At 41.5% G+C, this 24,048-nt stretch overlaps 1 protein-coding gene across 1 annotated transcript in view; it reads right to left on the minus strand.

The window, feature by feature from the left end:
- Positions 1-24,048, minus strand: part of PLXNC1 (plexin C1) — a 160,330-nt gene that overhangs the window by 37,990 nt on the left and 98,292 nt on the right. The window contains exons 17-19 of the mRNA XM_077470617.1: positions 13,893-13,999; positions 9,447-9,500; positions 7,022-7,161 (exon numbers count right to left, since the gene is read on the minus strand). Coding sequence (XP_077326743.1) covers positions 7,022-7,161; positions 9,447-9,500; positions 13,893-13,999 — 301 coding nt within the window. The remainder of the gene's footprint in view (positions 1-7,021; positions 7,162-9,446; positions 9,501-13,892; positions 14,000-24,048) is intronic.

Raw genomic sequence — 24,048 nt, forward strand, 5'->3', positions numbered from 1 at the left:
TGTCGTCATGGAGGAGTGGAAGAGGACTCCGGTGACAACCTGTGAAGCTCTGGGGAACTCCATGCCCAAGAGGGTTATGGCAGTGCTGGAAAATAATGGTGGCCACACAAAATATTGACACTTTGGGCCCAATTTGGAATTTTTCACTTGGGGTGTACTCACTTTTGTTGCCAGTGGTTTAGACATTAATGGCTGTGTGCTTGAGTTATTTTCAAGGGGACAGCAAATTTACACTGTTATACAAGCTGTACACTCACTAATTTACATTGTAGCAAAGTGTCATTTCTTCAGTGTTGTCACATGAAAAGATAGAATAAAATATTTACAAAAATGCGAGGGGTGTACTTGAGTAGTGATGGACGAACGTTTCGCCCGGCGGTCGTTTCGCGGCGAATTTCCGACTTTCGCCGTCCGCGGGTTCGAACGCCTTTTTCCGTCGTTCGCCCCGGCGGACTTACGTGTTTAATGTATACAAGAACTTTAACCTTTCGTGACACGTTTATCATGTGTTACAGGACAACCAATTGAGACATGACAGCTCATGGACACTTGGACATTCCCCCTAACCTATAAATACACCCGATCCGGTGGCCATTTTACATTCTTTCTTCTGTCACTGTAGGGAAAGGATCCTGTGTGGAGTAGGGACAGAGAAAACGCTAGCTATTTGGTACACAAAAGTTCTTTTCAGGACTGGTATAGGTGTTAGGTCAGCAGCCTGAGTTTCTTTTGTCAGTTTAGATAAAGGGACAGAGCGCTGTATGCTGCTATTTTAGGGACAGCTCAGCCAGATTAGTCTTTCTTCATCATCATCATCATCATCATCATTAGCTGTTACTATCAGGTCCACAAAAGAGCTATTCCAGCTAATCGTTCCAGCCTACTCTTTTTTGCCAATTTGTATAGGGACAGGCAGGAAGCAGTGTGTCAGGCAGTGAGGATAATTTTAAAGACTTGCTGTTACTATTAGTTCCACAAAGGTTCTTTTCAGGACTGGTATCAGTGGTACGGTAATAGGCTTGTACACGTATAATATTCTTTCTTCCAAATATAGAAAGAATATTATACTTGACTGCTGCCCTTCTGCTGCAGTCTGCTAATCATTCACAACTCACTTGTTCCACAAAGCTCTTTATCAGGACTGGTAACTTGGTCTGTCTAGGGTGCTACGGTACATAGGCTTGGGTGCGGTACAGTCTGCTGTTCTGTAAGGACCGCTATCGGTCCACAATACATAGGGTTGCCGTGCACTACTGCTGACCGCTGCCCTATACTGCAGCAGTCCTTCAGCGGTATAGGGACTGACGCACAGTCTGCTAAACACTAATACACAACCTGCTTGGTCCACAAAAGTTCTTATAAGGACTGGTAACTTGGTATAGGGTGCTACGGTACATAGGCCTGAGTGCGTTACAGTCTGCTGTTCTGTAAGGACCGCTATCGGTCCACAATACATAGGGTTGACGTGCACTACTGCTGACCGCTGCCCTATACTGCAGCAGTCCTTCAGCGGTATAGGGACTGACGCACAGTCTGCTAAACACTAACACACAACCTGCTTGGTCCACAAAAGTTTTTATAAGGACTGGTAACTTGGTATAGGGTGCTACGGTACATAGGCCTGAGTGCAGTACAGTCTGCTGTTCTGTAAGGACTGCTATCGGTCCACAATACATAGGGTTGCCGTGCACTACTGCTGACCGCTGCCCTATACTGCAGCAGTCCTTCAGCGGTATAGGGACTGACGCACAGTCTGCTAAACACTAATACACAACCTGCTTGGTCCACAAAAGTTCTTATAAGGACTGGTAACTTGGTATAGGGTGCTACGGTACATAGGCCTGAGTGCAGTACAGTCTGCTGTTCTGTAAGGACCGCTATCGGTCCACAATACATAGGGTTGCCGTGCACTACTGCTGACCGCTGCCCTATACTGCAGCAGTCCTTCATTGGTATAGGGACTGACGTACAGTCTGCTAATCACTAACACACAACCTGCTTGGTCCACAAAAGTTCTTATAAGGACTGGTAACTTGGTATAGGGTGCTACGGTACATAGGCCTGAGTGCGTTACAGTCTGCTGTTCTGTAAGGACCGCTATCGGTCCACAATACATAGGGTTGCCGTGCACTACTGCTGACCGCTGCCCTATACTGCAGCAGTCCTTCAGCGGTATAGGGACTGACGCACAGTCTGCTAAACACTAACACACAACCTGCTTGGTCCACAAAAGTTTTTATAAGGACTGGTAACTTGGTATAGGGTGCTACGGTACATAGGCCTGAGTGCAGTACAGTCTGCTGTTCTGTAAGGACCGCTATCGGTCCACAATACATAGGGTTGACGTGCACTACTGCTGACCGCTGCCCTATACTGCAGCAGTCCTTCAGCGGTATAGGGACTAAGAGTTTTGTCACAGGGTGATTTAAAAAATGACAGGCAGAGGAAGAGGCAGGCCCTTCCGCAGGGGTGGTAGGGGTAGGGCAGGAGCAACAGCCTTGAGCCAAAGTGGGAAGTTGCAGAAGGTGCGTTCAATTACTTTAAAGGACGCACCAGACTTGGTTGAGTGGCTCACTCAGCCTTATTCTTCTGCACCCTCCTCATCCTCTCGATCTGCACCCTCTTCTTCACTCTCTGCTATGTGCACCCCCAAAGACACTACCACCAACAACACCACCACCACCACATACCTTCCGCTTGAGTGCAAATGGGGGCCTTCATGCTCCAGTGTTTTAATAGGGACCCCCGTATAAAAAGCATGAGGGTCAAGGACCAGTACTGGGTGGCAACGTACTTAGATCCCCGGTACAAACACAAAATGGCGGAAATGTTACCGCCGTCGCAGAGGGCTGTCAGAATGCAGCACTTCCAGGCCTTGCTTCGAGAAATGCTGCATTCTGCTTTTGCGTGCGCTGGCAGAGGAGCAATTCCCACTCCCAGAGAAGGATTTGCGGGTACCAATCCAACAGCGCCTGCAAGAAGAGGCCGGTTTGAAGATGTGTTGGTGACTTCGGATATGAGGTCATTCTTTCAGCCGACCCATCGACAGGTGTCATCCGGATCCAGCATCAGGGAACGCCTAGACCGTCAGGTGTCCGACTACATTGGGTTAACGGCCGATGTGGACGCTCTGAGGAGTGATGAACCCCTAGACTACTGGGTGGGCAGGCTTGACCTCTGGCCAGAGCTTGCCCAATTTGCAATCGAACTGTTGGCTTGCCCCTCATCCAGTGTCCTGTCCGAAAGGACGTTCAGCGCAGCAGGGGGGATTGTGACCGATAAGCGTACTCGCCTAGCTCACGACAGTGTTAACTACCTCACATTTCTAAAAATGAATGAGGCATGGATCTCGGAGGAATTCAACACATGTGATCAGTAGACCATGTATATGTCTATAAACAATTTTTGGAATCAAGCACACAGACCTTCTTAATTCATTTGGCTCACTTCCCTGACCCAAAAAAGCACACCGTACTATATGCCCCTACCCTCCTCTTTGAAGAGGTTGAGCGGTGTCATATTTCTACTGGGGCTGCTTATTATGAGGGGTTCCCACCATCCCTGTGCTGTGCTGACTTCCTCCTGGGTGTTCTTATTATGAGGGGCTCCCACCATCCCTGTGCTGTGCTGACTTCCTCCTGGGGGTTCTTATTATGAGGGGATCACACCATCCCTGTGCTGTGCTGACTTCCTCCTGGGGCTGCTTACGGTGCTGCTGTCAGCGCTGTATGTCACGGAGCTGCTGTCAGCGCTGTATGTCACGGAGCTGCTGTCAGCGCTGTATGTCACGGAGCTGCTGTCAGCGCTGTATGTCACGGAGCTGCTGTCAGCGCTGTATGTCACGGAGCTGCTGTCAGCGCTGTATGTCACGGAGCTGCTGTCAGCGCTGTATGTCACGGAGCTGCTGTCAGCGCTGTATGTCACGGAGCTGCTGTCAGCGCTGTATGTCACGGTGCTGCTGTCAGCGCTGTATGTCACGGAGCTGCTGTCAGCGCTGTATGTCACGGAGCTGCTGTCAGTGCTGTATGTCACGGAGCTGCTGTCAGCGCTGTATGTCACGGAGCTGCTGTCAGCGCTGTATGTCACGGAGCTGCTGTCAGCGCTGTATGTCACGGTGCTGCTGTCAGCGCTGTATGTCACGGAGCTGCTGTCAGCGCTGTATGTCACGGAGCTGCTGTCAGCGCTGTATGTCACGGAGCTGCTGTCAGCGCTGTATGTCACGGAGCTGCTGTCAGCGCTGTATGTCACGGAGCTGCTGTCAGCGCTGTATGTCACGGTGCTGATGTCAGTGCTCTGTATTACGGTGCTGCTGTCAGTGCTCTGTATCTCCTGCACCCTCTTGTTTGCCTACCCTGGTCCCTGACCTTCCCTCTCCTCCATTGCCTTCATTAGCTCCATAGTCCTGAATTGTCAGAACAATTTCCCAAATAAAAAAAAAATGCTTGTAGTTATCGATCCCAAATTCACCTCATACATGTATTATGCTATTGTCCAGGTGGTGGGACTACGTGCTACCCCCTAATAATTACCCCGTGGCCGCAAATTCGACCTAAAGGTTTGCGAAATTCGCCTCCCATTGAAGTCAATGGAGCCCGCGGCGAACGGTCGTTTTCGCGAACGTTTGTGTCCGTTCGCGTTTCGCGTTCGCGAAACGTCCCGTCGGAAGTTCGTCCATCACTATACTTGAGATACTGTATATTGTGGTGGGTATAGTTGTTCAGCCAGCTGTCAAATCACTCTCCCCATGAGGGGCTACATAAAGCAGACCTTCAGCTGAAAATCAAACGCGGCATCATTCTCATCTTCCCCCCAGTCTGTTACACATTCACAGCTGTTTTTCAGTTTTTTTTTTGTTAGTACTTTATTTAGTGGTGCTTGCTCCCATTCCCTCTTTGTTCAGCTAGGTGAACAAGGTGCCCGCCCAACTGTCTTAAAACCTTTTGGGATGTGTGATGTGTATACCAGGAGGCTTCAGGACAGTCGCCTCAAATCCTATTGGCCTCTCGCATGCGCAGCAGTGCTTCAGAAGATTTCAAGAATACAGAGGGTGTGTAAAAGAGACTGCTGGACTTCAAGGCCTGGGCTGTATTTGTTTTTTTACAAATTGTCAGCCACAGCACTTGTATCAGCTTTTTGATAGACAGGTGAAGCTCCTATTTAAGGTCAAAACATTCAGGCAGTCGCACAGTACTGCCAACCAATCAGACCGGGAAACTGAGCTAAATTCAACCCCATTGTTTAGAGGGGGCTTAGGCCAGAAATGTTTACAACATTTTTTTGTTGCCCATGTGAATCCAGTTTTATAATTATCAAGAGCAAAGGAACAATTTCTATTGTGTTAGCATGCTTTTGTTAAAACGTAAATCATCATGTATCGACTACTATAAATGGTGATGAAGAAGATAATGCTCTTTGTTTAAAAGTTCAGCTCTGATTCTGTATCTTTATAAAAGTTTATTGATCAAGCAATAAAAATTCTCCCTGAACTATTCATACAAAAGTAGCAGCAGCAAGCTATAGTATTTTTTTAAAAAGGAAATTCGGTGTTTAGCATTTACACTCTGCATGAACCTTGCTTACATCCTTCCGAGGTCAATATAGGCATAGAAATGAAATGTTACAAGGCAGAAACAAACCTAAAATTATTATAATTATTATTCTTACTGTTATTATTGCTGTGCGCTAATGATAATATTTAAAGCCTAACTTATAAATGTTCATAGGCGATTATCTTATAGTATTTATAAAAAAACATTTTTATAGGATAGGTAGAACAACCATACAGTGTAGACACACCATTCCAGGGCCGTTAAAGTTTGTTGCATCGTATATATGCAAAAAAACATCTTAAAAGGAGAAACAAAAATGTAATATATTGAAACTTACCAGTCTTTAGATATCATGACTGCATTTTTTCATTTTTTTTTCATCACCTGGTGATCCTTCAAGTAACACATTTTGTGTCCTAGAGTGACAAGGCTCAGTTACTGTACTGTATCTTTTGCAGAGCAGCGTTGTCACCCTAGGCTACTCTCCTATTACAAACACCTCCTCCCTCTCACTTCTAGTACATAGAGGTGTTGTTTAGTTCACTGAAGATAGCTGGGAGGGCTGATAACATAGTTTCTGATTTTAGCACAGGGCACAGGAAGTTACAAGGGCACTGCATTTCTTGCAGGATCAGCTGGTATTTTTGCATAAAAATAACTTGTAAACTTCAATATCGAAGAGCCAGGTCAAAAACTTCAGATATCACATTCACTTGGTAATCTGTCCTTGTTTGATGAACCTTATGCTCAGGCAAATTAAAATCTATTACAGCCATTATCAACCTTGAAGAAACCCTTAAAATAACGTGACCCCTATTACCAATTGCAGTGTCTACAAAGTAGCGCAAGCAGTAAACTGATATATAAGAAAAAATGGTGGGATTCTTAGCATAGGTGACACCCAGAGCTGCTTTATACAACATATTTTCAGAAATAATAATGAAAGTAAACAAATAATATTATTATTATTATTATTATTATTATTAATAATAATAATAATAATAATCAGAAAGGAAATGCATTGGAAATTGACATTAAAAGTTGTAATGTTCCTCTAACATTGGTAGTCAATAGTGAAGGTCTCCTTACTTTGGTCATGAGTGGAGAAATGCCCCTACATTGGTGGTGAGTGGAGAAATACCCCCTTACATTGGTGGTCAGTAAAAAGTATCTTACTTACGTATCTTTTCCTTATATTAGTGGTCATTCCAAAAGAGCCATCTTACAAGTTTGCTCAGTGTATGCCCTCTTACATTAGCGGCTAGTGTGGTGCTCCCATATATTGGTGATCACATCACTTGTGTCAGTGGTTACTTATTTGAAAGGTAGAAATTACTCTTTGCTTAAAGAACCCATATCCACTTCTGGAGAAACCCTAGGATTCTACTGAACCATGGTTGAGGAAAGGCTGATCTATGCATTTGAATGTAAGTAAACCTAGCAACATTTGTTTTTAAATCAGACTTTATCACCTGTCCTTGACCGAGAAATTCTTCTGCTTTTCTAAGGTGTGAATCAGCAGAACCAGAAATCCTTGGTTCTGAAATAAGTTCTTCAAAATAGTTACAGCATCATTGTCATCTGTTTGAATTCTAGGATTTTTCTGGAAAGGCTGTTGAGAAATGGACCACAAATTAATATTTTACAATGAAACAAATCATTTTATTCTACACAAAAAAGTGAATGGCGACCCTATAATAAAATAACACCTGAACAAGCTAGGGAAGTTGCATGCTCATTTGCCAATAAAAGCGCCAATTACAATTTTTAGGATTATTTCCAGTTGAGGAACAAGCATACAATGAACCAGTGCTGCCACAAGTCTCACCCGTTGCTAGAGTGCTGGATTGTTGTCATAATGCACCCGTGAATGCATACATTACCGCAATGTATGACACCACAAGTCAAATTTGATGACACGATGCAGTGCCAATAATTTTGAATGGCACCCCAACATGACTTTCTGACGTATGTTGCAGTGCAACAGTTGCTCACTTGACACCCCATTCATTTTAAAAATGTGTATTCTTTTCAATGTATGACTGCACAAAGACAGATCATGGCGTTCATCCGTTCCTCCTCTCCACCTTGTATGTTGACAGAACATTTACTTGAAAAGAATACAATACGTTTTCTAAATGAACAAGGTGCTGAGCAAGTGACCCCCCTGTACATAATGTGAAGTTGCAGCAGCAGTTTCCATAGAATCAAAGCTCATATTGTATCTGTCATGAAATATAACTGAGAATTTTAACAAACATAATGTATATACAAAACAATTTTTTTCTGCCCTATTCATTATTATTATTATTATTATTATACAGGATTTATATAGCGCCAACAGTTTGCACAGCACTTTACAACATCGGGGGAGACAGTACAATTACAATACATTTCAATACAGGAGGGATCAGAGGGCCCTGCTCGTTAGAGCTTACAATATAGAAGGGACAGTAAAGTGGAACAAAGAGTAGTAGCTGTGGGGGATGATCAGATGGACAAAATGAAAATACAGCTGTTAGGTGTGGGTAGGATACGCTTCTCTGAAGAGAAGGGTTTTCAGGGATCATCTAAAAGCTAATAGAATAGGAGATAAGTGGACAGATTGGAGTAAGGAGTTCCATAGGCTTGGAGAGGCTTTGGAAAAGTCCTGGAGATGAGCATGGGAGGAGGTGATGAGAGAGCTAGAGAGCAGGAGGTCTTGAGAAGAACGAAGAGAATGATTAGGTTGGTATTTTGAGACTAGGTCTGTGATGTAGCATTAATGCATAACCATATAATGAATACCCATTTCTCATTACTGATAACCATGGGATGTATTAATGTATATATTCTTTGAATATTCTATCAATATCAACATATCAAAATTACACCCAAATATAATACATTGACTCATATTTCAGCCTATTTGCTTGAAAATCATAACTATGTCCTTATGTCCAAATAATCCCTATAGTGCTGTCTCTTCACTAGGCATGAACTCCACATTCAGACTGAACATCAGTTACATGTTCAGCGTTCAGTGACAGCACAAATTTAACAGAGTGGGATCTGCATCATTGGACAGTGTGATTGACAATGGATTTACATTGTGGATTTTTTCAAATAAAGGACTTATTAAAGTATGTAAATGTTTTCATATATAGTTAAAAAAAAATTGTGAATGAGTAGGGATATTATGTACCCCCCTACTTGTTCACGTTGGGAGCCATCAGATAAGCCCCCACGCATAGACCCCCACAACCACCAGGCCAGGGTTATGGGGAAGAGGCCCTTGTCCTAATCAACATGTAAACAACGTGCTTTGCTAGGGGGGCCTACCTGACCAGGTACCCTTCCTATGTGGCCTGGTATGGTTCAGGAGGAGAGTCTGTCCCCCACCTTTTCGGAAATACACTGGTGCTCACGTCAACATGAGATTAGAGTATAGACAGCTTCAAAAATAAAGCAAATTCTATTCTTGGAAAGCACCAGAATTTAAGTTGCATGGGCTCAAGCACCCATGTGAAAAAGGCCTAAAGGGTAAGGAAATTGAGATTTCAGTGCCTCTGTTGTGAACTTTGAAGAAAACTTTCTACACAAAGCTTAGAGCTACAGTGGAGAATAAGAGCATGCTTCAAAGTGCTTTAACTGTCTGTTCAAAATATAAAACTACTTTAGTATGCAGGTTTACTTCACAGGTTGACTTAAGCTTTTTAAATGGTCTAAATTTTCATATGGTTCTGCGGTGAAACTAAAAGGAATTTCCAGCTAACAGAGGGACACACAGGTCTGCTTTCACACAAGCTTCTCACTTTGTATTTTGCATCTCTTATAACCCATGTCTACACTTCAGACTTGGATATATATATATATAGTATTCTTCTATTACCCTCAAACCGCAAAGTTTCAACTTACGGAAGGAACATTTTCACACAATTTTTCACTTAAGTCCTGCCTGTTTTCCTCAGACTGAAAAAGAACACAGATAATTGCATTTTATTTCAAGTTTACAACAAACCAATTTCCAATATTTATATTTTACTTAAAAAGAAGTTTGGAAAAACATTGCATTTGTAGTGTACTGGACCCCATAGTTTAGAAATCCATACTGTACATTCATACAAGCTTTTTATCAGTTTATTGTTGAAATGAATTATATATTTGTTCACACACAGGTGGTGCACCTCTCTCTTGGGGGCCTGAAGGTCCAATATAATTATTAAAATTTTTGCTTGAGTCTGACAGCACACATATTGTCATGTTATTGACATTTTGGACTGTCATTCAATACAACTAATTATAATAACTGTTTGTCATTGTTTCAGGGGCAACTTTTTTTATCTAGCTGGGATCACAGTGCTCATAGAAATGTTATATTCCTATGTCAGAATAGTCGCCTAGTTTGAGAATGGACAAAAAAAAACTACACAGACCAGCATCTATTATGAAGCCCAATGTGCCATGTTCACTAATCACAGGCTCCTGAAAAATTCCCCAGAAGTCCTCACTTCCCTAGAGGCATTGCCTGGATTTCTGACTCCCCACTGGTGTATTTTGAAGGTAATATTTGCTATATTAACCTTCCTATAACCTCCTGTGGAAGCCAGACTGTATAATGCATCGAGAAAGGACTATTCCCTCTCTTCACAAAGCAAATTTATGACTGGATCATTAAAAACCCTTAATTCGGGCCTAAAAAAATTCTTTATGTAAAAGGGGAATAAAAGGTAGATTGCAAGTATATTTAAATATAGGCGATGTATAGAAAAGGTCCTACTGTGTGTATATATATATATATTACATTTTTTGTCCGTATCCGCTTTACACCATCCTTGTATATTCTGCATCTGTGTCGTTACCACTGATTACATAATAATGTTTACATCCCCCCCCGAATGAGCCATTCATAATGACCTCAGTCTTCAGTCATTCTGAATGTGCGAAAGCTGAAGTCATTCTGTGCCTGTGCTGACTCCGCATAAATGATTCATTCAGAGGGAGATGTAAACATCAATAAGGTGTAAACAGCAGCACCAGTATAGGCATGTAATGACCTCATTCTTCAGTCATTCTGAATGTTGGCATTGAATTCACTAGGTAGCTGTGGTGGTGCGTAAGGTCCATTTACGCATCTAAACATTAGCATAAATGGGTACTTATGGTCAAGATCCAGCCATGAATGCAATTTTTTCTACTTTTGATTTATGTAGCTAAATGCTATGGACAAAAATAGAGTGGTTCAATGGGCCAATAGCATACAATACACGGAAAACAGAGTATTGTACGTCTTAAAAAGTTTGTCACTTTAAAAGGACTGTATATGTTTTTCATAAATAATTCATTGTAATATATTGTAATGGTTTATTTGAGTGATCTTGAATTCTTACAAATTACTTATCCTTTTAGCTGTCAAATATATATATATATATATATATATATATATATATATATATATACAGTATCACCCCTCACAATTTTGTAAATATTTAATTATATTTTATTATATCTTTTCATGTGACAGCATTGAAGAAATTACACTTTACTACAATGTAAAGTAGTTAGTGTACAGGTTGTATAACAGTGTAAATTTGCTGTCCCTTCAAAATAACTCAACAAACAGCCACTAATGTCTAAACTGCTGGCAACAAAAGTACACCCCTAAGTGAAAATGTCCAAATTGGGTTGAAAGTGTCAATATTTTGTGTGGCCACCATTATTTTCCAGCACTGCCTTAACCCTCTTGGGCATGGAGTTCACCAGAGCTTTACAGGTTGCCACTGGAGTCCTCTTTCACGCCTCCATGATGACATGACGGAGCTGGTGGATGTTAGAGACCTTGCGTTCCTTCACCTTCCATTTGAGGATGCCCCACAGATACTCAATAGGGTTTAGCAGACCAATTTGATGCAGTGTGCAGCGTATGATCTAACCACTGACATGCCGACCCCCCACGCCTTCAATCTCTTCAGTAATGCTGGCAGCACTCATACCTCTATTTCCCAAAGAAAAATTCCCCAACCTCTGGATAAGACGCTGTGCATGTGCACGCAACTTTTTTGGTGAGGCCTGTTCTGAGTGGAACCTGTCCTGTTAAACCGCTGTAGGGTCTTGGCCACCGTGCTGTAGCTTAGTTTCAGGGTCCTGGCAAATTTCTTATAGCCTAAGCCATCTTTATGTAGAGCAACAATTCTTTTTTTTCGGATCCTCAGAGAGTTCTTTGCAATGAGGTCCATGTTGAACTTCCAGTGACCAGAATGAGAGAGTGAGAGTGATAACACCTAATTTAATACATCTGCTCCCCATTCACACCTGAGACCTTGTAACATTAATGAGTCACATGACACCGGGGAGGGAAAATGGCTAATTGGGCCCAATTTGGACATTTTCACTTAGGGATGTACTCACCTTTGTTGCCAGCAATTTAAACATTAATGGCTGTGTGTTGAGTTATTTTAAGGGGACAGCAAATTTACACTGTTATAAAAGCTGTACACTCACTACTTTACATTGTAAAGTGTAATTTCTTCAGTGTTGTCACATGAAAAGATATAAAAAAAATATTTACAAAAATGTTAAGGGGTATACTCACTTTTGTGAGATACTGTATATATATATAGTTGGACGAATACAGTCAGGTCCATAAATATTGGGACATCTACACAATTCTAATGTTTTTGGCTCTATACACCACCACAATGGATTTGAAATGAAACAAACAAGATGTGCTTGAACTGCAGAATTTCAGCTTTGATTTGAGGGTATTTACATCCAAATCAGGTAAATGGTGTAGGAATTACAACAGTTTGTATATGTGCCTCCCACTTTTTAAGGGACCAAAAGTAATGGGACAATTGGCTGCTCAGCTGTTCCATGACCAGGTGTGTGTTATTCCCTCATTATCCCATTTACAAGGAGCAGATAAAAGGTCCAGAGTTCATTTCAAGTGTGCTATTTGCATTTGGAATCTGTTGCTGTCAACTCTCAATATGAGATCCAAAGAGCTGTCACTATCAATGAAGCAAGCCCTCATTAGGCTGAAAAAAACAAAACAAACCCATCAGAAAGATAGCAAAAACATTACGTGTAGCCAAATCAACTGTTTGGAACATCCTTTAAAAGAAAGAACTCACCGGTAAGCTCAGCAACACCAAAAGACCCGGAAGACCATGGAAAACAACTGTGGTGAATGACCAAAGAATTATTTCCCTGGTGAAGAAAACACCCTTCACAACAGTTGGCCAGATCAAGACCACTCTCCAGGAGGTAGGTGTATGTGTGTCAAAGTCAATAATCAAGAGAAGACTTCACCAGAGTGAATACAGAGGGTTCACCACAAGATGTAAACCAATGATGAGCCTCAAAAACAGGAAGGCCAGATTGGAGTTTGCCAAACAACATCTAAAAAAGCCTTCACAGTTCTGGAACAACATCCTATGGACAGATGAGACCAAGATCAACTTGTACCAGAGTGATGGGAAGAGAAGAGTATGGAGAAGGAAAGGAACTCATCAGTGAAGCAGTGTCATGGCATGGGCATGTATGGCGGCCAATGGAACTGGTTCTCTTGTTTTTATTGATGATGTGACTGCTTACAAAAGCTGACAAAAGCAGCAGGATGAATTCTGAAGTGTTTCAGGCATTATTATCTGCTCATATTCAGCAAAATGCTTCAGAACTCATTGGACGGCGCTTCACAGTGCAAATGGACAATGAACCGAAGCATACTGCGAAAGCAACCAAAGAGTTTTTTTAAGGGAAAGAAGTGGAATGTTATGCAATGCCCAAGTCAATCACCTGACCTGAATCCGATTGAGCATGGATTTCACTTGCTGAAGACAAAACTGAAGGGAAAATTCCCCAAAAATAAGCAGGAACTGCAGTAGAGACCCGGAAGAGCATCATCAGGGATGAAACACAGTGTCTGGTGATGTCTATGCATTCCAGACTTCAGGCTGTAATTGACTGCAAAGGATTTGCAACCAAGTATTAAAAAGTGAAAGTTTGATGGATGATTGTTAATCTGTCCCATTACTTTTGGTCCCTTAAAAAGTGGGAGGCACAAACTGTTGTAATTTCTACACCGTTCACCTGATTTGGATGTAAATACCCTCAAATTAAAGCTGAAAGTCTGCAGTTAAAGCACATCTTGTATGTTTCAAATATATTGTGGTGGTGTATAGAGCCAAAAAGATTAGAATTGTGTTGATGTCCCAATATTTATGGACCTGACTGTACATTCACACACAAACAAATACACACACGTTCTCTATCCAAAATCCACCAAGGAGCCAGGGACACCAGCCTCCGGTGAATTCACCTTTAATTTTATGTGTAAATCTTATATATAAATAATTTGCTTACCTCGGGAAAAAACGTTTTTAAAGCAAAATGTTTGTAGTCAAAGAATGGAATGGTACCCAATGCCTCAAAGTTCACAATTTCTCTATCCATTTGGAATTCTGCAAAACCTGCAAATGTATAAAATAGGTATACAGCTGTTTATAGAAAATAAAAATGACCATCACATGAACAGAAAACATTGTCATAGATATGTAACTACTATAAGTATAATTCATATCTTATCTAGTGTCAGGGTTAATATATAATTTAGTGGAGTTGGCTCTGCAACAAGACTGTTGATGAGGAGTTCAAGTTTTATGGCCATGCCAAATTCATACATGGCCTTACATGTGAGTTCATTATAAGACTATAGACTATAGAGCTTCAATGCATTAACATTCAGTCCGCTGCAGCAGCGCTATGTCAGCGGAATAGCCAAGCTGCCCCATTGATTTCAATAGGCAGGAGCAGTGTATACACAACGCTCCTTCACCGCTCCAGAGATGCTGCTAGCAGGACTTTTTTCAGCGTACCGCTCCAGTGTGAAAGCCCTCAGGGGTTTCTGCGGCGGCTGTTTCAGGGCGCTTTGCAGGCGCTGTTTTTAGAGCTGTAGTGCCTGCAAAGCGCCTCAGTGTGAAAGAGGTCTAAGATTTTAAAATAGTAGTGACATGCAAACTATGTTAAACCATAGCAACAAATCACATCACATTATCCATATGGTAATGATAATTAATCTGTTGTCATCAGGAACTTATGTGGTTGAAGTGTATTCTGCTTTCTCTCCAGTAGTTTTTATACTGTACACATACTTCAAACCAACTCTTTGGATTCAAATAAATCAAATAATCAACAATATGTTTAAAGAACTGAAATCACATTGTTGAATGTTAAATAGAAATGGGAGTACTTCCTAAAAGACCAGTCAATGCAAAGTTTATATTTCAGGTATGAGCCTCTCACTATTTTACATTACCCTGAGAGTTCCTCGCTATTCTAACGTGTCCCACTTATCCTCTTAAAAGGGTGATGGTGACAGTCTCACGATTTCTACTGCACTTATTACATTTTGAAGAAACAAAATACAACAGAAAAAAGACACCTCCTTATAATATCTAAAATAGATAAACTGACTTGGGAACTCAACTGTAGGGGTCAACTGCCAGGGTATACCAAAGACTAGCAACTAGTCTGAATTCAGTTTATTGAGATCAGATCAGTGGTGAATCAGCTCTCATCGTTTGTTGACTGATTGTACTGGGTTACTACACTTTGCTGTTATTACACAAATAAAATTACTGATAGCACTGACCGCCACTTGTATCAGTATTTATTTGAAGCTTGTAAGCTGAGAAGCTGAGAAAACCCAAGTTTATAAGCAGCGCAGAACAGAAAAACGCATAGCACATTCTGAAAACCAACATCCTTCAAACACCTTATGCGATTTGCACATTTGGACAGCATTACCTCCAGTGACCCAGTGCAGTCTTCTAAGCTGGAGCAGGCAAGTACAATAAGGAAACCTTATTTTTGTCTGAATATTGCCAAGTTTGCAAAGTGCTAGCAGCCTGATAAGACAGCTTTAGTACTCTGCAAAAGTATTGGGATGCCTTTGGCTTTATTTAACTGTGGTATCCAATGGAAAAGCAGTAGGGTTCTGAGGCCATGCTACATGCCACTGAAAAGCTCAAGGTGCTGGTAGCTGCCCTATGATTGCCATACACAGAGCAGTTTTCTAAGTGTTTCAATTAAATTCAATGGCAAAAGATATCAGCTGGATCAAGCCAACCACACATTGGCTAAGCCCTTGCTTAGCCGACTAGCTGACATAACAGAACCAGAACGGTCACGTTGTGAAACATGCGGCTAGTCATTTCCTATTTCCTAAGATTTTACTTAATTTTCAGAATTTTTTGCATACTCATGTCCTGCTGAGGAGACTGTTGATATCTGCTGAAGACAGAGACTTTTACTGATAAACACATATTAACATAATATGAACTTTACACAGCAATTAACAATCAAAAAAATGTGTCTGATAGTTCTTAAAAAAAAAATTGTTCATTTATTTCAAGTGGACCTAAATTCTAAACATAAAAGATGCACAGAACCATGGGTGTCCCCTTAGGATAACATAACATGTATAACATGCACCTGAGATATTCCATTATAATATAGACACAGTGCTAATTAAATACTATTCTGCTGCTCATAATTACTGATCGTACTACTATGGTGTATCAAGCGATGCAGAGGTTTATAAAAGATTGTTTCCTGTTAATAAGCCTGATAATGTTAAAGTAAGAAGCCTCTTGTAAGCAAAAAGTAGTAGGAGACACTTTTAAAAAAAATATTTAGGCTACTTTCAGACTAGGGCGGGTAGGCTTCCATGGTAAAGTGGCGCTATATTTACCATCATTTTAGAGGCGATATTCGGCCGCTAACACAGTGGTTTTAACCCCCGCTGATGGGTTTGCGCCGCTGCCCCACTGTTTTCAATGGGAAGGGGCGTTTTAGGAATGGTGAATACACCGCTCCTATAGTGCTGCAAAGATGTGGCTTGCAGGACTTTTTTGACCGTCCTGCAAGCCCACAGGCTTTCACACTGGAGACACAGGAGAGGCGCTTTACAGGTGCTATACAGGCGCTATTTTTAGCACTGTAGTACCTGTAAAGTGCCTCAGTGTGAAAGTAGCCTTATCGTCGCAATCTACATTTTGTTCTACACAGTCCATTGAATGTTTGGTCTTGCAATGTAACTGTACATTGTTTATTTTTAAGATCACCATACATTTGACTCTACTTTACTCTACTTTGTACTCTGGCCATACCATCTTTGTACAGTTGACTTTAGATTTACTAAGTCAGTGTAATATGACAACCTAGCTGCGTCCAATCACTATGTATTCAATCAGGCAGGCCCTTGCATTACATATTTTTTTATCTAGATCTAAAAAAGATTACTTGGTCAGATGTGTGCAAGGAGCCTAAGGCCACTTTCACACTGGGGTGGGGGCGGCGTCAGTGGTAAAATGGAGCTATTTTCAGCACCACTTTACTGACGTTTGAATGGTGGTATTCAGCCACTAGCGGGGCAGTTTTAACCTCCACTAGCACCAGAAAAAGGGTTAAAAGCGCCCGCAAAGCGCCCGCAAAGCGCCCGCAAAGCGCCCGCAAAGCACCGCTGCAGCAGCGTTATGCTGGTGGTATAGCCACACTGCCCCATTGATTTCAATAGGCAGGAGCAGTTTAGGAGCAGTGTATACACTGCTCCTTCACTGCTCCAGAGATGCTGCTAGCAGAATTTTTTTCAGCGTCCTGCCAGTGCACCGCTCCAGTATGAAAGCCCTCGGGGCTTTCACATTAGAGGGACTGCATCGGCTGTTTCAGGGTGCTTTTCAGGCGCTATTTTTAGAGCTGTAGCACCTGCAAAGTTCCCTAGTGTGAAAGAGATCTAAGCCCTTGTACACACGGTCGGAGATTCCGACGGAATGTGTCCGATCGGACCGTTTTGTCGGATATTCCGACTGTGTGTGGTCTACATCGGACTGTTTTCCAACTTGTTGTTAAACTTTTATGACAAAATGCTCCGATCGGACATACTCCGATCATGTGTAGAGAATTCCGATCGGACAAAGTGCCACGCATGTTCAGATCAAATTCCTACACCAAAGCATTTGGCTACTAGCGTGAATGTAGTCCCATCGTAACGAAATAACGTAATCACGTCGGATTTTCCGACAACTTTGTCTGACTGTGTGTATGCAACAGGACAAAATCAGACGGATTTGGTTGTCGGAATCTCCGACAGTGTGTACAAGGGCTAAGATTTTAAAATAGTAGTGACATGCAAACTATTAAAGCCATGTTAAACCATAGCAACAAATCACATCAATAATTTATCACAGATAGATCAGTAAGAGATGAAACCTGATTGATTGATATGGCAAATACATTTATACTGCTGTGTCATAGCCACTCTGTGAAAAAAAAACAAAAAAACTAATACTTATCCATTTGTTACAGATCTTCCCTCTCTTAAAGAACTACAGTGGTTAAAGTATCTATAGCATCTGACACTTCCGGGAGTGTTAGATGCCTGGTCCCCATGTAGCAAAGTGTTAGCCTCCTTAAGTTAATCTCCTGCCCTCTTTGCTGCCAATTTCTGGGGGCTTCCCCTGTCCAACGTGTCGAGAATATACAGGAGGAGGGGGAGAAGTCTAAAGCCAGCCATGCATGGCTTGAAATTCGGCTAGTTCGGCAGGGACTAGCTGAGATGAATTTGCTGTGAAGAATTAACGGTGTGTTTGCACCCTTGTAGAGTCTGCTGCTAGTGAGGGCTGGCAGGTATCTGTCCTGTGACCCTCTGTGGGAAATTTAGGGTTGATAGTCCCATTTATGGCCAGGCCTACGGGAAGTGTGACTGTACTGTGAATGCCAAAGGCACCACTAAATTTGTAAGTGTATGGAGGAACCGTGTTAAACATCCTATGGACTAAGAAGGTTGTTCTGAGGAAAGGTAATGCTATTAGAAGGAATCTGTGAATAACACAAGTGTAAAGTGAGATGAGCAAGTTGTGCTACTAGGCCTCGGGTCACACACAACCAGGAATACCTTGAAGGCCTCTAAGATAGCGGCATGTATCCTAGCCAAAAGAGGAAGCTGGCCTTGCCTTAGCGCTACATCCTGCTGAGCGATGTGGTTCGATATGTCAGCTCCTACATTACTGTTATGCCCTATAATTACATCGGGGACATCAGACCAAATCACGGTTGGTAGAAAGGGACCAGGCATCCACCACTACAGTAGCTCTTTAAGAGAATAAAGATTGGATGCAGACAGGTAAGTATTCATTATTTTCTTTGCAAGGAAGCCTTATTTTCAGTTTTTTATCCAACAATATTGATACATAATTCAACATTATTTTATAATTCAGTCAGCACAATTTTTTTTTTTTTTTTACCATAAATTATTTTATTAAACAATTCACATTATACAGACATGTGCAACAGGTAAAAATCACATACAGAAAGTGCTGCCACGACTCTCTTGTATCGCGGAGCAGGTGTCATTATAACAAAGTTACATTGGCCGTGGTTACTAGGACACAGCTATATAAAGATAGTCATAGCTTAACAACAAACGTACTGTATAACCGATGTAATAAAAAAATATTAGAGGAGGTGCACTCACGGCGTGCCAGGTAAATATGAGTGCCCAACCCGTGAGACCATTATCATCACATCTAACTTGGGTTCTGAAAAAGGTGTTAATCCTTGCTCTAAGGATAGTGTGGGCATGAAGACGGCTTCTTAAGTGCAGCTCTGTGTGGTGAAAGGTCGGTTGAATATCCTTGGGGAGGGTTCACTGTTTAGTTGGATGGGTGGGAAGGAGTGGGGAAGGGAGGGGTTGGGGGAGGAAAGGATAGAGAAAGTAGAAGTATAAGGAGGGAAGAGGAAGGGAGGTGGGCGCCATGCCCCCCCCTGCCATCAACGCACCCTTTAGTTTAGTGAATTATGCATCCCTGATTGAGGGGGGGAAGAATGCCTTGTATTTGTCTGTGGTTTGAAAGTGTTTCCAGCATGCCCAGATTGCCGAAAATTTCTGTAGATGTTCTTGAGTGGTATAAATCAGCTCCTCCATCTCCTCTATCTTAGCGATTCTAGACAGCCACTCCCGAATAGAGGGGACATCAGTAGATCGTGAGGAGGAATACACAGTCTGGCTGCATTGATCATATGCATGGCTAACGATTTGTAGTAGGTCTGTCTACGGAGAGTTATATGATGGAGGAGGTACTGTGCAGGGTTATAGTTCAAAGTGTAAGTGGTGACCTGCAAGATAAATGAGTGAACTTCCTGCCAGAAAAGTTGTATTGAGGGGCACTCCCACCAAATATGTGGGCATTAATAAAAAAAGTTTTATGAGAGAGAAGGAGACTGAACAGCACGGATACCACGTCCCAGTACTTATAAAGAGAGAAATGTGTAAAGGGCCAAAAAGGGGCTGGGGAATCACCAACCCCCGGGACTTTAAAGGTATCAAATCACAAATTGACAAAAAAAAATTAAAATAAAATACAATTTTATTCAAATTTATGCAGAGAAATAGTATAGCTTGAACATTCATAAAAACAACAATTTAGTCCATTGATGCATAGACAGGCATTTATCAAAATTGACCAAGATTTCACTTAACCATACAGGGAAAGCAAGAAGAGAAAGCTGCAGTTATTCAACATGTTTCGCCCAGATCAGGGCTTCTTCAGGAAAATTAATTAGACAGCCAAAGAGTTTGCACTAAAATTATAAAAGTATAACATGAATGTTACAACAAATAAATGCGTGAAATAAAGTATTATATTATTACAATAATCCAAAACAGGGGAAACAAAAATATGGTAGTTTATGATATTGTTAAGCAATTTATAAATGCATATATTAAGTCCAATATTGGCTACAAAAGCAAATACAGTAAGTTGTAGTGTCTCACCAAAGTCACGAAAAATTCCATGTATCGGTAATAAATTTTCATAGCAACATTAAATCAAGTTAGGATCGAAAGAACAATTGAATTAGGAAAGATGTATGTCGCCAGTTGGGTCTGTAGAGAGGAATAAAGGCAAGCAATAAATAGTGGGAACATATGGCCCTAGAGACTAGGAGCCGATATTATAGAAAAAAGATACTATTGTTATGTAGTCCAGAGACTAGATCTATAGAGTCTATAGTAATTATTACCTGAGTAATTTCATTGAATCAATGAGATTGGTTCAAGGTTCTAAAAGAGGTTCAGTGAATATGTCAGGGTAATTCAAGAGCTGGAATATTTTGGTAGCAGTAAGGAAAGTTGACAGTTGGTGCTAAAAAGAAAAGATACAAGAGAGGGCTTAAATAGTTAATGCAAGAGTCTGAGCCTCAGGACCTTACTGTAGGATCTATCATATAAAGATCCCCAGCAAGGTCTAAGTTAGGTAGTTTGCAGAGGTGGCAGCTAAATGCACAGTAGCTTACCCTTGAACTGCACAGAGAGTCCGGAGAGCAGCATCCAGTCCCAACAATTGCCAAGAGGCAACTGATTGGGATGGGGGGCTTTAAACCTCTCCAGCTCGGCGGCGTCTGACGTCACTGCCGAGCTGCGGGTGGAGAAAGAGGAGGGGAGAGGCTGCCTGGGTCTCTCTTTAGGGCTGAGAGACTTAATGCGCATGCGCGAGACCGCGTCATCGTGTTGCGCATAGCGCGCGTCACGTGATGATACCATAGCGGCCATTTTGGAAAATCTCCTACCATAATGTATAAATAGCAGAAATTGTTGGCGTTGGATGGAAGTGACATAAGGCACTCCAGCTAAACGAAAGTTGTATGTCAGCGCAAATTACAAAGGACAAGGCATAAATCGATTGGGGGCATCGGATGGATCAATTTGCAAGTCCAGAGAGAGTAGTTTTAAGTTGGCAACAATTTAACAGTTATTAAAAGGGGATGATATACATAAGATGGATCGCAGTATAAGCGCCATCAAAGTAAACCCAATGTTTTACAAAGCATTATGTATAGGTCTGCCAGTGAGAAGACATCTAATGCAGAACGGCACGCACATATAAAACACATATAAAAAAAAAACATCCCAAATCAGGAATTTGAAGTCACTACGTTAGTCCCTTAAAACCAGAGAGACCCATAGAAGCCAGAAACCCAGAGAGAGGGGGACATACGGGTCAAAGCTACTGATTGATTCACAGAGCTGATTAAGACGCTGATATCCCCCGGGGCGCCCGTACTGAACACCATATTGGTGAAGTGATTACTGGAGTATCGGCGAATTTAGAGAGATTTACAGATAGCAAACACAATATATAAAAAAAAAAAAAAAAAAAGGTAATTAAATACATCCTCAAAGGAACGGTTTGAAGCTGAAGGCTTCATTTAGGCCAGGTGTATTGGTGGCCTTGAGGTCAAAGATCCAGCGAGCCTCGCGCTGTAAAAGAATTTGGTTATAGTTACCCCCTCGGTCGCCAGGGGTGACATATTCTAACGCAAAAAAATGCATTTTGTTATCTTCAAAATTGTGAAATAGTCCCATGTGGCGACTGATGGGAGTTTCCATTTTCTTTCCCTGCACCAGGGAGACATAGTCCCTGATGCGGTGAAAGAAAGGCCTCTTTGTCTTGCCTACATAGTAGGCGCCACATTCGCAGATCATAATGTATACAATGCCTATTGATGTACAGGTGACTGAAAATCTCGGCTTGTAGAGTCGTTTGTTAGGTAGCAAGATTGAGTCTGAGGCTAGGATATACCTACAAAAACTACATTTGTGGCATGGCCTCGATCCGTATGTTGGTTTGCAGGTGGTAGAGTTTGGAGAGACATAATGGCTCTTAACCAGAGTATCTTTAATTGATCGTGATTTTCTGAAGGTTATTTCTGGATAATCCTTCACAAATTTTGAAATTTTGGGATCGCCTACCAGAAGATGCCAATATTTACTCAAAATGTCCCGTATCTGAGAATGTTGGGCACAATATCGAGTGATCAATCTCACTCCTTCATTTGGTTGAGGGATTTTCTTGCCATGCAAAAGAGTCGATCTGGTCTGTTTTTTAGCCCTAGCATATGATCTTTTTAAGCATTTGTTACTGTAACCACAAAGTCGTAAACGAGTTTGTAGTGCCTTGGCCTCATGTTCAAAATCGATTTCATTACTGCAATTTCGCTTAAGACGGAGATATTGGCTATAAGGGATGCTAGCCACCAATGGTTTTGGATGCGAGCTAGAGGCATGCAAAACAGTGTTGGCTGCCGAGGGTTTCCTAAAAAGGGTGGAACCAATCTCACCCTTGTCGTTAGCGTAGATTTGAATGTCTAAAAAGGTTATACTGGACCTACTTTTTTCCATCGTGAATCTTAAATTATATGTATTGATCTTAAGTAGTTGCATAAATGTGGACAGCTCCGCCTCCGTCCCCGTCCAGATAAGAAAGATGTCATCTATATATCTCCGCCAGACCGGGACGAGGCAGAGATATCTCGCCAAGTCTACTTGCTATAGACTCTATAGATCTAGTCTCTGGACTACATAACAATAGTATATTTTTTCTATAATATCAGCTCCTAGTCTCTAGGGCCATATGTTCCCACTATTTATTGCTTGCCTTTATTCCTCTCTACAGACCCAACTGGCGACATACATCTTTCCTAATTCAATTGTTCTTTCGATCCTAACTTGATTTAATGTTGCTATAAAAATTTATTACCGATACATGGAATTTTTGGCAACTTTGGTGAGACACTACAACTTACTGTATTTGCTTTTGTAGCCAATATTGGACTTAATATATGCATTTATAAATTGCTTAACAATATCATAAACTACCATATTTCTGTTTCCCCTGTTTTGGATTATTGTAATGATATAATACTTTATTTCACGCATTTATTTGTTGTAACATTCATGTTATACTTTTATCATTTTAGTGCAAACCCTTTGGCTGCCTAATTAATTTTCCTGAAGAAGCTCTGATCTGGGCGAAACATGTTGAACAACTGCAGCTTTCTCTTCTCTCTTTCCCTGTATGGTTAAGTGAAATCTTGGTCAATTTTGATAAATGCCTGTCTATGCATCAATGGACTAAATTGTTGTTTTTATGAATGTTCAAGCTATACTATTTTTTTGCATAAATTTGAATAAAATTGTATTATTTTATTTAAAAAAATTTTTTGTCAATTTGTGATTTGATACCTTTAAAGTCCCGGGGGTTGGTGATTCCCCAGCCCCTTTTTGGCCCTTTACACATTTCTCTCCCACCAAATATGTATCATAGAGCCTACCGCTGACTTGCATCTCCAGCAAGTATTGGGGATCGTGGGGGAGAATTGGTGTAGCCTAGCAGGGGTTCTGTACCACTTGGTTGCGAGTTTGTATCCATTCTCTTGTATTGCTACATTCATTGAACCTTTATGAGTGTAAGTAAATATGTCTTCCCACTGTTCTTTTGTGAGGTTGATCTGTAGGTCTTTTTCCCAGGAGCTAAGTGTGGGTATCGCCTGTATCTGGTCAGAGTCGTCTTGCAGTATTACATATATGCTTGAGATTAGGTGTCTCAGAGAAGTGTTGCTGGTACATAGACGTTCAAATGGGGAAAGTTGTCTACACCACGTAGCGGATGGGGCTTCCGAG

The sequence above is a fragment of the Lithobates pipiens genome, unplaced genomic scaffold, assembly GCF_037356315.1.
Source record: "Lithobates pipiens isolate NorthernLeopardFrog02 unplaced genomic scaffold, aLitPip1_a1.2 Scaffold_8, whole genome shotgun sequence".
Lineage (NCBI taxonomy): Eukaryota > Metazoa > Chordata > Amphibia > Anura > Ranidae > Lithobates > Lithobates pipiens.